At 44.8% G+C, this 16,829-nt stretch overlaps 1 protein-coding gene across 2 annotated transcripts in view; it reads right to left on the reverse strand.

Annotated features, from left to right (window-relative positions):
- Window positions 1-16,829, reverse strand: part of skila (SKI-like proto-oncogene a) — a 35,804-nt gene that overhangs the window by 11,341 nt on the left and 7,634 nt on the right. For both annotated transcript variants that reach the window (XM_084911801.1, XM_084911802.1), the window contains exons 3-4: window positions 2,018-2,110; window positions 1,384-1,472 (exon numbers count right to left, since the gene is read on the reverse strand). In XM_084911801.1, coding sequence (XP_084767927.1) covers window positions 1,384-1,472; window positions 2,018-2,110 — 182 coding nt within the window. The remainder of the gene's footprint in view (window positions 1-1,383; window positions 1,473-2,017; window positions 2,111-16,829) is intronic.

Consider the following 16,829-nt stretch of genomic DNA (forward strand, 5'->3'; position numbering starts at 1 on the left):
CTCCCCCATCAGCAGCCCCCTCCAGACAGGGCTGAGACTGGAACAGTGAACTAGGTTAACACACAACGCTTGGTCTGTCTGCTCGCCTGAATGAAAACCACTCCTCTACATGAAACGGCTCAGAAGCAACTGAATAATGTAAGCCTGGCTTGTATGTGACAAGTGTAGCTCTAATGGATGTTTGTGGCGATCCAGATTCGACTTTAAGTGCTGCGGATGTCTGGCATGACATCCAACTGTTAGGGCGCTGCATTATTACCAACTCTGGGATGCAAAAGACACACTGCAAACTGGTCTTGACTGGTTTGTACGTGTAGCAGTCATGTGATGCTGACAGGTGACCAGAGCTATAATCCCTCCAATTTGTCTGGCCTGGAGTCTGCAGGCCTCCACGCAGTCAGTAAGTCAAAGGCAGTCACATGTAGCTATGGCTTTAATCTGGGTCAGATTACTGTGAGCCACATCTAAACAAGAGCTGGTGTCCCCTGGGGATGGAGAGACGGAGGGAGATGCAGAGGACTTGGAAACGAAATGAGGAAGGAGCGAGTGAGGGAGAGGAGGAGGAGATGAGGGAGTGCAGTCACAAGAAATTAAAAGAAGAGGAAGAAACCGAAGCCAACACAAAACTTAAAAACATACACCTACAATATCTGGCAAGGAGAGTCTTATCTCTTCTCCGTGTTTTTACAGATAACACCAGGCCATCTGGCACAGATTCAGGTATCGATAAGTTCTTAAATAACTGCAGCTTTTAATTTTGTCTAGGACAACCAAGTAAAACCAACTTTAAAGTGAATACCACTCATCTCCTTCAGCAAGATTTAATAAAGTTCTCTACACTGGAAAAATAAAACAATGTGAGGGGCAACAACTGCTCCATTCATTGATTATGCAAGTTAATATTCATACTTTCAGACATTTCAAATTTTTTGAACAAAGTCCAAAAATTTTCTAATAACCAGAAAACTCTTCACACATGTTGATTTCCTGCTTTTCTTTCTTTTATATGAAAACACACAGAATATGTTTATTTATGCAGCACACGGTTTTAAAGGCAGCCTGCTGCAGGCTATTAAAATTTCAGAGATGAAACAACTAATCAAGGGAAGAATCTTCTACATCTTGCTACATCTCTAAAACCACCAAATAAAAGTGGCACTAAGTTTGAGATGGTTAATTAATGCTGTTTATTAACAGGAAAATATTCTGATAATCATCATTTATTAAACCAGAATGCCACACGCTCTCTGCTTCTCGACTCCAATTTATATCTTTGTTGGAGAAATTTGATCTCTTTGGTGCAGTGGAGATCAGAAATATGATAGTTACAAGCCTCAAAGCTTTTACTGGAATAACTGACTTAGGGTTAATAAGGTGTAGTACCTGGGATGGACCAGGGTGGGGTGTCCTGGCTCCTCCTTAATTTCTGAGAAAAGCCGGTTGAACACAAGAGTCGGTGGAGATGCTTTCCCCTGTTGGAAACACAAACAAATAGATAAATGTGGCACAAAACAAAAAAACAAAAAACAAAACTGCACATCTTCCATCCTCATATATTGATTGGTGCACAGCCTTCACAGCGCATTAGAGAAATTATTACAAAAGCAATGAGATGCATGAACATGCACACACACACAAATACGTGGAGAAAGACAGCGAGAGGAGAAAGAAATGTGCTGCACGTGGCGCTCTTGGAGCCATAATATAGTTAATATGCATGCATACATGTGAAAGGGGGATCATCCATCAGGCATCAGTTGAGACACTGGGCACGTGCTTGTGTGTGCACGAGTCAGAGAAAGAGATAATCATGATAAAGCTTCTTCCCTGCATGTAAAGTTGGCGGGGGAGGGGGCGAGGAGCAGAGCAGCTTGGTACAACAGAGGAGAAGCGTGCCGCTATGAATGAGTGAGCAGGGGGTGTGTCTATCAGTGGGGGGTGGGGGGTACCTGAGCGTGGAGGAAGGGGGAGGAAAGGAATGGGGGAAGGTGTCACAGGGAGGGAAATGATAACTGACCTTTCTCGCTGGGTCAGCATCAGCCAACTTGTCGCCGGTGGAGCAGATATCTAACGAGGGTTTCCTCACCTGGCTCTCCTCCTCCACCACCTTCTGAAAACAGAAGGAGAGAGAGAGATGGTGGTTAAATAGACGAGCAAAGACACCCCAAGGTTAAATACAGCAGAGAGCGAGAGGAAGACACAGATGTAGTGCTGCACCGAATACATCTGTTGGAATAGTCTGAACGACTCAAAATGAGCATATCTGTCAGGAGGTGTGAGAATGAGAGGAAGCACGAGGAGAGGAGAGAAATTACACCAGGCGCGCAGACGCAGAGGGGGAAAGATGGAGACAAACGGCACTTAAACGATAGGAAATGGAGACAAATGACACTCAAGATGTAAAGGATGGATACAAATGTGTGCAGAAGTAAGTGAACTAGCCTGAGCTGGCCATAATGCAGCTGTGAGGAAAACGAAGGCGGCGAGGAAATGGATAAGCCGAGTGTCGCAGCCGAATGAGCCCGTAGAGGAAGGCCTATGACTAAAACAGAAAAAAAAAGCCTAGCTGTGAGTCGACGCGGCCTGTTGCTACACGCTTCTGAGCGTGTCAGACATCGGCATACATGCAACGCAGCTGGAATCAAAACACGCGCTGTACAGGAAAATGTACGTTTGTGTTTCCTGTGTCAGTGTCATACCCTCAGAGGATGTTGAGTAAAAACTGCCTGCTGCCTCTAGTTTTGTCTATCTCACCGTTTCGTTTTGGGTTGAGGGTTTTTTTGCGCATATATCCAGGCCACGCTCGGCGAGAGGCCACAAGCTGATGTAGCTGATGCTTATCTGTGACAGGCAGACCTGACACACATGCTCCATGCATTTCACAAACACGGTCTACCTAACTGACAGGTAACAGAGACAGCAGAGGAACAACAATGCACAGCATCGCAATGCGAGCCGTTAGGGAGCCCACAGCGACCGACAGACAGCGGATTGAGAAGGGAGATGCAGAGAGAAGAGAGATGGTAAGAAGAGGAAGGAGACGAAAGAAGAATGGGAAGAGAAAAGTGTGAAAGCATCAATAATTGACTTAGTACCCTTTTAAAGCCCGCTATAAAACGTTTATCCACAAAACGCAGACACACAAGCTCTCAGTGAATAATAAACAGGCAGCTTTTCATCAGCTGGACTAAAGGATTTTCCTCTGTGCTGTACCAGCTAAGAGCTTGTGTCATTACCAGCGCTAAACAGCCTCAGAACAATGCCAGCAAATAACTGTGACAGCCACGCATTAGCCGCTTATCATTTATACCGGTCCAGCAGCAGCCTCATTCAGCAGCTTAAGCATGTATTATTTACAAAAAACACAATTATTCACCTGTTACATATTCCACGAAGCACACATGATCATTTTTATTTATCTATTCACCTTCTGTTTCGCTACCTAGAGAAGCCACAGTGTCTTTCTTAAAAGAATACATGTGCCCCTTGAAGAATTGATGTGACACACGGATACCTCTAAATGCCATCTTACTTGCACATAACAGTCGATACCAACATCTATTTTTAACAGCAATTAATTCACCGCAAGTGAATGTGACCTGTGACTTTATGCTCTGTACCTCCACCTCAAATCACAACTTCTATATTCATCAGCAAAAGAAAACAAAAACAAAACTAGTAGTAGTGATTTGCATGAGAGTTTTTCTGAACTGTATGTAGGGGGATAGTCCCTTATTTACAAGGCCATGCATGAATGAGCATGTTCATGCAAATGTTAAAAGGCTGGAGCCGTATGTGTGAGCCAGGTGTGGTTGTTAGACTGTGTGTATACAGACGGGACCTCGATCATTTGTGAATGTTTATGGTTAGTGTGTTTTTGGTTTTTTGTTGTTGTTTTTTTACCCTTTTTTACCCTTCCAGCACTGCAGCACCGAGTGGAGGAGGGGGAAGGGACAGAGTGAACAGCTCAGAAAGAGAGAGGGGTGACAGGGAAGAGACAGAGAGAAGGAGGACTGACAGAAACCACGATGTAACCACTGCAGTGGTGTGGCGGTGAGCTGGGTCTGTCCAATGTAAAGAATGTGTGTGTGTGTGTGTGTGTGTGTGTGTGTGTGTGTGTGTGTGTGTGTGTGTGTGTGTGTGTGTCAAACACATACAGAGGGAGCGCGTGGGCCAAACTGATAGTAACGTCAGGTCATACAGAGGTCTTTCATCTGCTTGACCTCTACAACGACAGATGTTTGGCTGCTAAGACGACTGACAGCTCATTAAAGGGTAGGTCTGCACCCTCCTTTGTCTGTGTGTGCATGTGTGTGTGTCTGTATTCGCAAGGACCAATTAGACCTTGAGAGCGAGGACATTACTGGAAAACGAGGACATTTTGGCCAACGCTCATTCTGGGGCTGTTTGAGGGTCAAGACTGTAGGTTTTATGGTTAAGGACAGAGAACAGATTAAGGTCCAGGGTTTTCCCCTCATATCTGACGCCAATTAAAGAAGTCTGGAAATTCCACCAAAGGAAAATAACCAGGAAATAAATAAATAATAAAATTTAAACCCATGGCTTTGCTTCATTAGTTTTGCTTTGTTTTCTCATTTTAAACTACTTATTAAACCACAGTCGAAAAAGTATCCCAATAAATGTTATCCTATAAAATCTCATAAGAATTACACCAAAAGGATTATAATTTGATTCAATCTTTGATTTGATCGAGTCACATAAAAGTTTAGAAGGTGTGAATTCAAAAATGATTTAAGAATTTAATACAAATCGCTAGGTCTACCTGCAGTACTTTTACTGCCCACAGAGAGGCCACAGGCCACACTTTGGCAATCACTGATATACAGTCTGTGTGACTAATGGTGGTTACATGCATAGTCACCCTTCAAAAGGAAACTCCCAGGGTCTGGGTTTTAGTATAAATGTGAGAAACACCCAGAAAACACAGTAAAAGAACAAGGCTGCAGGTGGGCCATTACTTCTGTATGTTCTGTATCCACACACAGACCAAACAAACATGCACGTGTGTGCTACACTAATGGCTGCCTGTCGCTCCCAGTGACTCCTGCATACCTGACAGCTGACGGCTAAAGCCCACCACCCACTCACGCACACACCCCTGCTCATTATTCCTGCTGCTCTGCACTCTCTCTTCCTTAATGAATATGTGCCAGTGCAAACGTTTGCACATTTCGGCACTACTACCATTTTCCTCACCTTCCCACCCCCACCTTGCTTTATTAAAAACACACCAAACTGCTACTGGGTCCTAATCTGCAATAACGAAGTACCTCTCTTATCTGGGCTGCCTCTGCGACACACAAACACACACAAACACACACCTAACCCCCTTATGTCTCCAACCCTTTGTCAGGCTGAAGCTCGCCGTATGACAATGTGGATTAGCATTCCACACACTCACTCGGCTGAACTCTGCCCTGTTGATCCTAATCACCAGCAGTCTGCCTGCTGCTGCAGCTTCACGCTGGCTTGTCCCACCACTGTGTAGCTGGATGTAGCCGCAGCCATGTGAACTCACAGTGACCCATTTTTTCACCATACGTGACATTTCTGCAGCAGACGCTTTAATGGAGTAGAAAGTGGTTTTTCTAATGTGTGTCTGTGTGTCTTTGTAAAGTGCCAGTAAATCAAACAGTAACAAGCGGCACTTTACTACGCAGGCACCCATGACTGTACATTAGCATGCACAGTCTGGCAGAGCAAATGTATTTAAGCGATAGCCCACACAGCAAAGGAGCATTTCAATGGGAGCATGGCATTCTCCTGTGAGCAGGGAAAAAATAAAAGATGCTCTAACTTTGCGCATTTTTGCAGGTGGTTGAGGTTTTTGTTCATTTTTGCTAGAACCAAGATGAAGTAGATTCCATAGCTCGCCACGTTGCCAACGAGCTGCTGCCTGACTGGGGTGAAGGCTGTCAACCTACAAAAGTTGACAGTGAATTTCTTCATACCTGAGGACTGCACTTCATTTAAGTGAGTCTCCTTCAGCTCATCCTGACAAGACAACAAGAAGAGTCTGTTTTTCCTACTCTTGGTGTAATTTATATGAACCACATATGAACCAACGCAGACTGACACACACACACACACACACACACACACAGAGCAAACAAGCCCGAGGTCAAGCGCCACTCCACTCCTGTCACGTGGACCCACTAAATGACTGCTGTCTCAGTGCACATAAACACATGCGTGCAGTTACTCTTTGCTATAAATACACATCCGGTCCCCATACATGCATAATAAAACACACACCAGGCTCACCCCTCTAACAAACACATACACATAAGATGGAGCAAACTGGCACTTGCGGTCTCTGTTAGTTAACAAATCTCAGGAAAGTCACAGGTTGCTTCAGCTCAAACTTGCACGATAAGCTGACAGAAAACCATTTCAGGAACTTGCGTAAAAAGAAGTTACAGCTCATTTCCAGCTCCGTGAACTCTACTGGAGTAGGTCTGCAAAACTCGCAGATCAAAATAATCTCTGTTTATCTTATCACGAGCCTCTCACTGAAATAAGCTGTATTAACTCCTCCTGACTGGCTGCTCTTCGCAAACAGAAGGTTTATTTGGGCTTGTGTGCTCACAGCAAAAGCCGTGTGAATGCGTGACGACAACAGAATAAAATATACCCACTGTTTGACAATATACAGAGCCAAAAGTAGAAAATCCTACCTGAAACCGAGTGTTTAGAGCAGTCTGAAGCCTGAGCTTTAGGCTCGTAGGGATTATGTGCACATACGCTGACCTCATTATTTCAAAGTCTGACCATGTTTAATATGGGTATCCAGCATTGTAACAGCATATACAGAGAAGAAAATAAGAAAAGCGTAACGTTTCACCTTTAACCTCCTAAGACCTGAACTCTTCCACGGCATGCATTTTTAATTTCTCTTTGATATTTGGGCTGATTGGGACCCGATGAATGTAAAGACAAAGAATTACCTGATTTTTTGTTTTACCTAATTTTTGTTTCTAAGAAAAATGAGAGCCACATATGAGGATACTTATTTAAAATTTCGATAGAACAGTAGCAGTATAATGTCCTCGTAAGTGGATATCAGGCCCTTGTAGAGCAAAATTGAGTATTTTGGTCTAAATAATAATAATAATAAATGTGATGTCCACATATGTGGACGCCAGGTCCTAGGAGGTTAAAATAAACTGTGTTACTGAAAAGCTTTAAAAACAAAAAAGATGCATTACATCATTTTGAGTAATATTTCTCACCATTTTCTAGGAAAGAACAATTACTTGCATTGCAAATAAACATTAGCTGCAATTTTATTACTGAATCCCTTCTTTGCCTTCATTATAAATATTTTGCTCTTTGTTCAGAGAAAACACTACAGATGTGTTAAAACTTTAAAACCCTGCCCAGGATATAAAAAGCTCATACAAACACAACAGCAAGTCTTGACATGCCTGATGGCAAATCTTATCTAGGCCATAATAAAGAGTGGGCAAGCCTTGATCTGACCTTTCATCCCACAGCAGCAGTGTGTTTGCGTGTTATTAAAAACCCTTCTGTGCCCTCACACACACACGCACAGCTGGGAACCACTCTCTTCACATCTGCTGAAACCGTGACATCAGTTGCTGGGTATGAAAACTGAAAGAAAACCCCAACGAACACCACAACCTATTTCAGGGGACGTGAACGTAAGTGCGCCCCCATCCTCCAATCATTCATGTGCCCGGCATTCAGGAGAGGAATGGAGATGGTGAACGGATAGCAGCAGCAGGAGGAGGAGGACGACAAAGTGATGCGGCTTATTCTCCTTTTTCCTCTCAGAGGAGGAAGAGAAAATTGTGTGTGTGCGCGTTTCTTTAGGCAGTGAGAGAGGACTAGGAACACACACGTACACAGACAGTCACACCCTGTCTGTTTCTAGACCACATCCTGTACTGCTGTAGTCGTCAACTGTGTCAAAGATCGAGCAAGAGATACATCGTTTTATATACACTTCCTGGCTGAACTGCAAAAACAAGGCACATTTATTTATCTCTGATAAGTCACTATTTACTCAAAAATCACCAAACGGCTCAGACTTTTCCACTGTTTTTGATCCTTTAAGTAGGTAGGGAACCATGTTTAAAGTACTGTCGAGTGTTTTTATTCACTTCATTTCCCTGTTGTGTTCCAAGGAAACAAAGATGTGTTCTTTACAACAAATAACTGACATATATTAAAATCTTTCAGCTGTATGAGAGATAACTATCAGCCACGGGGTTCTGGCTGATAGCTGTGCATCCATAGTTTTTAATAGATCAAACAACATACTGTGTGCATTTGGGAAAATATAGAAATAATCTGTGGTTGCAGCAACACCACTTTCTCTGTGCAGCTCCCACTCAAATCACAATTTTTTATATCCGTCGACCTCCGCCGTGGTTTAGCCGCTTATCCCTTTGCCTGCAATTAAGATCAGACAACTGTACGCTGGTCTTCTGGGTTTGATTTGGGTTTTACTGGGTGCTCTGGTGGTCCCACCTGGCCCCCATACATAGACACAGGCGCTGGAGGGTTTTATATGGAGGTCTTAATCCAGTAAGCCATTTATCCACGGACTGGGAGCCACACTTTGTTTCAGCAGCCAAATCAATAACAGCCCACAGGGGAACCGGGCAGCAAAGTGGGGCAATTAAAGGAATACACTTTTAGTAGAGGCTCTGTGATTAACTCACCATAGTGAAATGAGATCACTTCGAGGTCTGGCTGTTCGGTTCCTGACAAATGTCAGTTACATTTTAACTTGAGATACTCGGGAAATTGCGCAACTAAATTTTTCATTCGATTTGGCACTGCAACGCCAGATAAGCAGGAAAGAAAACAGAGCAGGGCACGCATGAGGACAGGTCTGACAGGTGGACGCTGAGACAAACAGGTGACAGAAGGAAACAGGAAATAAAAAAAGGGGGGCAGCCGAGACAAATGAGGGGAAAGAACGACAGCATGTGACTGCTTGTCTGTCTGTGCCTTCCCCCAGACACGCACACACCTGTTCCTCCCTCTTTCCAAACACAAAGAGTAAGACTAAAGCCAGACAAGCACACTGATAAGCCAGACCAGTCATGCTCCACAGACACACACACACACACACACACACACAGATAAGAACAGGTTCATTCCCAACTTGCGTTTGGCTTCGGGCCTTGAGTACATTTTTGCGCCACAAAGGCACTCTGTCTAGACAGTCATCACATGCACGTCAAACACACACACACACACACAGCTTTTCCTCTCCCTGACAACATGCTGAACTCCTTCCTCTAACAGCTACAGTTCCAGTCAGCCATTTTACAATCCACACACTGCAGCCTTGATTGCGAGAACAAATGGGACCCAGTGGAGAAACGGTTAATGGGCAGTCTATGGCAGAAAATGAAGCGAGTTATAAAAGCCATCTCTCCCCACTAATAAACGCATAATCTACAGTCCACCGACTGCAGCTTTACGGCAGACGGGGGTTTAATTTGGAGAGCGGCAACACTATTTCTCTGGGATCCTTCACATAAAAAAAAAAATGTTACAATTTTTCTCAAAAAGGTGCCTCTTGAAGCTCTCTCGATCAATTTTTCTATTCATCTCCCTCCCCTCCTTTCTCCGTTTCTCATGTTTCACCGTCAACTCCCAGGCGGCAGCTTCCAGTGTGTGTTCAAAGCAGTGTATGTGGAGGGTTGTAATGATGTTACCTCATGAATGGACAATTTGTCTGACTGGAATACACTATGTAGGCTGCACAGACTAAGGTAATCCCCACCCCCACACCTCACATACATACAGCCCCTATAACACTGTATATATTATTGTAGAGGGTGAAAAATATACTTCTGGTGAAAATGATTAATTTGCCACTGACTTTGTGGATAATACCAGTTTTCCTGGGTCAAAATGGGAGGGTGATAGCTGACAGAAAACTGGATTTTTCTGTAATTGTATAACCCCAAACAACCTGAAATAGTTTAATCGACCAATCCATAATCAAAAAATACCCTGAGAAACAGATAAACCTGTAGATATCTACCTTTCCTTAAACAAGTGATATCTCAACGTTTTGGGCAAAAAGGACAGCTCTATTTTGCTCATTTTCAACTCTAGTTTTATTCTTGGACTCCACTAGAGTAGCTTTGAATGAGTCAGTCTTATACTGGGTGTTGGTAAAACACATCAGTTCAAGCGTCTATTTTTTTAGCTCCCTTTTCGCTAGCTTTAAACCAGCTTTCTTCTGATTGGCTGCTCCCAGCAAACAGAAGGTTTGAGCAGTTGAGCATTTAGAGCAGTTTAAAGTTTAAAAGCTGAGCGTTTGGCTCACAGGGATTACATGCACAAAGTTCATAAATTGAACATTTAGTCATGTTTACTGAGCATCTAATACTTTTAACAGTATATATATGGAGAAAAAAAAAAGGAAACGGCTCGTAGGTCAAACACCTACAAAAATGTTTGCTGGGTTTCAAATTCTCACCTTTGAAAAAAGGTGCAGTACATATAAGAAATCCCTTTGAAATCTGGCACGGTATGCCTTAGCGTCCCCAGAAGAAATGATGAAACACACTCAAAGGCATTGGTGTGGTTGTTATCCACAGACATTGCATCAGTGGCAAGAAGTACAACTCCATTATGTCACACTTGAAATCATCCGCCTGCACTACAGTGATTAATAGTGATGAACAGACAGTGTGTGTTGCTAAATAATACAATTTTAGCCATAATCACACAGCTGTTTTAGAAAGGAAATATGATTCAGCCTTGTAAAAGAGAGACTGGCTGTCGCATTCAGAGGAAGATCTATGATATCTGAAATGTAATTTAGTTGCTCTCCCTGCTGCAGAGAGACAGAAAAACATTAAAAACAAAACTCCAACCAGGTTCATGTCACGTTCAGAGCAATATTATGCGAGTGTGATGGTTCTGACTCCCATCTACTCAAGGTAAGTCATTAGATTAACGTGATGCATTATAGGCCTGTAGTGAACGTGTCTAGTAACATTCATCCTGGAAATGAGGGTGTGATTTTTTTTATTTATTTTTTCAATCTTCACCCGACTCAAACACAGAGGGCAAACTGAACACACGTGAGCTTACCATCACTAGCACAGCAGCTCAGTGCGACACGTTTCCTCTCCAGGGCCCACACCCACCCCCACCCCAGTGCGTTAATTATGAAAGCTGTTGGGGCTCACCTAAGTGAGTCAACCAAGCCAGGAGCCGCAGACATATGCGCACGCGAGTGAGCAGACATCTGATCAAACAGCGGCTCCTTCAAACAGCAAAACGTAGGAGGATGACGTCGTTTCTGCGGGCAAACTGTCGCGCACCGATGTGCACGCAGACTCGAGCAGACACACTTCGTTCTCCCAGGAGGACGCAGCGACTGAGAATGAGGCCAGTGGGCCCTTGTCGTCTATGTGGATGACTGTACTCATCACGTGAGCTTTACTTGGGCCTCTGTGTGTGTGGGGGGGGGGGGGATTTAACATCTTTAAAAACCAAAAGAGAAACTCTAGAGAAACGTGCCACCATAGGATGCTGTGCAGAGGTAGGTTACTAGTTCAAATCTGCAATTAGGGACAAAGATGCACACACTCTGCTGTTGCCATCAAAAACCACAAATCAGCTGCCTGGTTTTCTATATAAGGGAACTTGGCTTACTATTCATATTGGATGAAACAACTCGGGAGTGCTTGGAGATAGAGGGGAGTGAGAGAGCTGCAGAGAGGACGAGCGTTGCTAAGCAGACTGAAAGCTGAGAGAGGCTGTCAGTAAGCCAGCATTGCACTGCTATCACTACACTACAGAGAGAGAGAGAGAGAGAGAGAGAGAGAGAGAGAGAGAGAGAGAGAGAGAGAGAGAGAGAGAGAGAGAGAGAGAGAGAGAGAGAGAGACACACAAAAAAACAAAATGGAGACACTGCCCGACCCTTTTTCTTTGCAATGAATTACACAGCACCCACTGAAAGGCCTCCTAATGCATGCTGAAGACTGCTTCGAACAGCCGTTCGGTAGCTAAATAGGAAACAATCCTGCATTAATTTATCCCAAATTGTCATTTGAAGAAAAGTCTGGTGAAAAATAGAAACAAATACACTTGCCCTTTTAAGAGGGTAGCAAACGCAAGTGCCACACAGTGAAGTAGGTGTTTAAATGAGAGATTTAAAGGTTTTACTGCAGGAGTCGCCCCTGACTAAAACCCTCTTTTACTGGGCCTCGTATGCGTACGTATCGATCTGCGGTTTGTTTACTTCTTGCTCAGTTGTAACATGGAATACTGCAGTAAATGTCAGTGCTTGGCTGGCCATCATTGTCTGCAACAAGGCCAGAGGAAGGGGGTGGGAAGGAGGAGGGAAGGATAGGGGGGGTGGAGAGACATGGAGTAAGGAGGCTATCCCAGTCGCTACAAACAGAAAGCTCCACCTGGCCAAAACGACCCGCAGGGTAAAATCTATCACAGACACATGGAAAAGCAGACAGTTAAATCCAAACTGGCCCTAGGTCCTCTGACTGTTCTGCAGGGAGCTCCGGTCTCATCCATATTACATGCGGGAGCTTGTTTGAAGCCTCCACTGCTCCCTCTCTGCATGGGCAGCTTGGCTTTGCTGTTTGGGCCCCTCAGGCTCGACACCCTCTCCATCTCTCCCTCTCCTCTTCATACAAACACAGCTCCCATAATGCAAATCCATCAGCTCCCATCACTCTTCCTCCATTTTTCTTCACAAGCTCTGGCTTTCAAAATAACCCTCCGAAGACCTTTGCAAAATTTAAATGTTCTTCCTGAACGTGGTTCACTGAAAAGATGAAACCTGCACATAGAAATCCTCCCAACATTTGGCCAAAGGCTGCTGTTAATTTCCACCCTGTCTGCACCGAGCTTCATGTACCAGAGCCTATGACAGGTGAACTCGATCGCCAGACTTCCTTCATTAACACACAAGACACATTCAATGTCTGATGCAAGCTCTGACAGCAGCCCAAGAAAAGCACAGTTGGGATTGGCAAATCTCATTACGGTTGAGTCAGAGCTCTAAGTGAACACACCTGGGTGCAGATCAAACAGACTGAGTGAGAGACCAGGGCGGTGATAAATCTTTGTCCTGGCTCCACAGTGACGCTGATGAGTGGAGAGCAGACCGCAGCACGGATGGAGCGCCGTGACTCACGCTGCAGGATAGGGTTGGCGTGGTGAGGGGGAGGAAGTGGCTGGTTTCTGGTTGGGTTTGTGTGTGAGAGTCTGGCTGCTTCTCTGACTGAGTATGACCCTTTGACTTCCTTTAAATCACAGACTCCGCACTGTGTCATCCAAACACTAGCCTGTGCTTTCATCGCTCTAATAAAAGATATCACGCAAACACATTCAAAGCCTGTGTCGAGGCTTCTGTCATCCAGCTCCGATGGCACAAACTTTGAGAGTTTTGGGGTTTGAAATTTCAGGGTCAGCCTTCGCTCCTCTGCTGCTTTACAGAATAGAAAATGAGGCAGATTGGATGTCTGCCAGAGCAGCTGACAGAAAAAGGCAACCTTGCCAAAAAATTTGCCATCGGTACACTGTGAAGGCTAGAAATCTTCACTCAGCGTGAGTCACTCTTACGAAGAACTGCTCTGCTTTCGGACTCATCTGGAATCAGGATGCGTTTCAGCCAGCACATTTTGATAGTGATGACAGAGAAAATTTCTGGCATAACAAAGTGCACTTGTCACAGGAATTGGTTAAACTGTAGCCAGACTGTAAACCACAAGGAACTCGTCAGAAGATAAAGTCAAGGGCAATAAGTCTCCATGAAGGTTGAGCCTCCTTTAATAACAAAGTTGTTGTTTTTTTTTACATGAAAGCCCAAAAGAAGAGCTGGACACGCAAAGAATAAGTGTCAAACCTTGTAGACACGCCACTTTATTGCTCGGTGGCGATGGAGAGACTTTTCTCTTAGCTTGCGTGCAAGGATGCTGAAGTGCACTCCAAAGCCCCAACCCGTGCAACCCTTAATTATGCTCCCATAGCTTAAGTATACTCAAATAAAAACCCACACTATACCTTTTATGGATGCTGTTAAGTAATTAATTGCATCTGGAGGTCAACAACCTCAAGGACTGTCTGCTACTTAGTTTAGGTTGTGAAGAGTTGCAGTGGGGCTGCTGGAGATCCAGAGGGAAATCCAGATCCAGGAGTCCTCCATTTACAGTATCTAGATGAGCTGGTTTGGACCCCAGGAGGATATGGTACAAAGAAGACTGTATGTTTGCATGTCTAGTGGCTTAAGAAACATCCCAGAGATGGATGAGTCCCATGAGTGTCGTCACTGCAGGTGGGAATAGCGGAGAGATAAACACATCAAGAGAAAATGGGAAGAGAGGAGACTGGGCAAAGCTTAAAATGTCCCTTTTCCCCATCCTTATTAATGCAGTCCATTTCCCAGTTGTTAACTTCACAGATTTGCCCGGAGCAACATCACCCAGGCTCCTGGAGAGAGGAGGATTTACAGGGTATACAGAATGAAAGGGAAAGACACCATTGGAAAGTGTTTGATGTAAGTGGAGCAAAGGTGACGCCTCAAAGTGAAGGACTTATAGAGCAAGCGGTTCACTGTGCTTCAATTTGAGGCTCCAAGCTTAAGGTCACAACAAGGCATCGCAACTAGGCTCAGTTTGATAGAGGCAAATTAAGAGAAAATCAAACAGGCAGGAACACACTTGTGTGGAAACAACAAGTCGTTACCCATCAGGGAAATAAATGGGGATTTATTAATCAGTATTTCCCCCTGCTTTTCACAGAACTGCAGTACGCATGACTGATATGCGTTTTGACCAGGATTGCGGTTGGCAGCCCATTGGGATTCAACGACACGCCTTTGATATCCGTTGTTTATCTGCTTGTCTCGGAGATTGGGGCTGTGGGAGAAACTATAACACTGCCCATATGCCGGGCGTCTACGTGTACTGTCTGATGTGTACATGGTGCTCCTATGGAAAGCGGCGTCTCCGGGGTTCTCCATTTATATTTTCATTAATCACCGTTCCCACCGGGAGGCCGCACAGAGGAGTCTTTCAAATGCAAACGCGTTCTCTCTGCTTGCACACAACACACACACAGCCCCTTTACAGTATACCCACCAGCGAAGCAGCTCACAACACGCACAACCTGTCCGGCTGTCCAGCTGTCTTTCAGGAAGACCTGACAGTGGACAGTTAATCTTCTCGTCAACAGATCGATTAATTAATACCAAAACTCCTCATTATTCTGTTTTCTTCTAAAGCCAACTAAGCAAACGAGTCAGGCGTGTTTTGATCCAGAAACCTCTCTCTTCTTGCATCTTGTTTGAACTCGTAGCCCCACTATTCTCACTTTGTTCTCAATCTCGTTTTCCTCAGAAGCAGCAAACTGGTCTGGCGCCCTGAGGGGGAGCGAGCGAGAGCGCAGCAAACATGCAAATAGGCCATCAGTCGAGGCTTCTTTTAAAAGCCTGCAGGACGTTTAGCGGGGAGGGGCTTGGCAAGTGTGTTTAGTCTGTGTGAGTGCTGGCAGACGTGGCAGAGGCTCCGCTGTATCTGGACAGACCTGTCTGTTCTGCCCACTGCTGCGGCAGGCTCACGTCAGGCCCGGAGCAGCACAGTTTCCTCTTATTTTTACTTTGTTATCCAAAATAAAGAGCAGCAGCTGTTCCAGCCCAGTGATGGTACATTTCTAAATGTGGGGCTGTGGTGAACAGCACAGGCTGATGAACTGTGGCAGAGGCCTGTGGTCATGTGAAACCTAAAGCTTTAAAGGATGATTCTTATCTATTTCAGACAAAGACTAGGAAGTAATGGTTTGGGCACTCCTCCAGCGAGCTGCAACTCTGTTATAGAGCTATGATACTGGCACTGACCTGACGATGACATACCAGAGGCCCCTCAGCTAAGCCCCTCCTACCTTGAGGGGCCCCTTTTAGGCCTTTTACAACAGGCTGCAAACATGGGCCAAGGCATGGCTCGTTATACACAGACTGTCTCCCACACCAAACTACATACAGGCCTAATAGACTGTAGGTTAGTGTGGGCCAGCATCCAAAAAGCGGCCGTGTATTCAGTATAAGGGGACAATTGTTCTACGGAAAATGCACAAACAGACAGAAATATGTGTATGTGTGTCCTTCTTGTTAGCTGGGGAAATCCAAGCTAGCAGGCATGTGATTGGCCAATAAAGAGGGCTGTTACAAGCAACATTTGAGGTTGAGGTTAACTTCATGTTGGAAGAAAGGAAATTTGAGGCCAGAGGCCAAACCCCCACCCCAAATAAATAAATAAATAAATAAAAAGTGGAGCAGTTTTGAGTAAACCATATTCAGGGCGACGTGTCCTGGCTCTAACCTCACATCCTTTCATAGCCTTTACTTCTCTTATTTGCCCAAGTGTCTTGCCCTCAGGCGGTCAAAGATACTGTGTTGCCCGATGCTGCTTCAAATGAATGCATGCAACAGCAGAAGCAGTAGAGAAGTGAACTTGGGACACTGATTCACATGTCTGAACACAGACAGGAACTTATGTAACACTGGCTGTGCCCTCTGTAAAAAAAAACAGTCTGCTCCTTTCACTCTTCTTGTTTCCTTCTTCCTCCCTCTCCTCTTGATGCACCCTCCCCTGCCACCCACCCCCACTCTATTCAGCGTCCGTGTCACCCGGCAACTCGCTATATCCATCAAGGAGACCTGATCAATAGGCGCTGGCCTTTCCTCCCCATCCACCTCGCAGAAGCGCACAAGTGGTCTTATTGCTTATGTAACGATTGACTTATCGGGTCATTTGGCTGCCTACTTTGCTACTGTTCGCCAATTG

Source organism: Perissodus microlepis, chromosome 18, assembly GCF_051167445.1.
Source record: "Perissodus microlepis isolate ML-2025 ecotype Zambia chromosome 18, ASM5116744v1, whole genome shotgun sequence".
In the NCBI taxonomy this organism is placed as follows: domain Eukaryota; kingdom Metazoa; phylum Chordata; class Actinopteri; order Cichliformes; family Cichlidae; genus Perissodus; species Perissodus microlepis.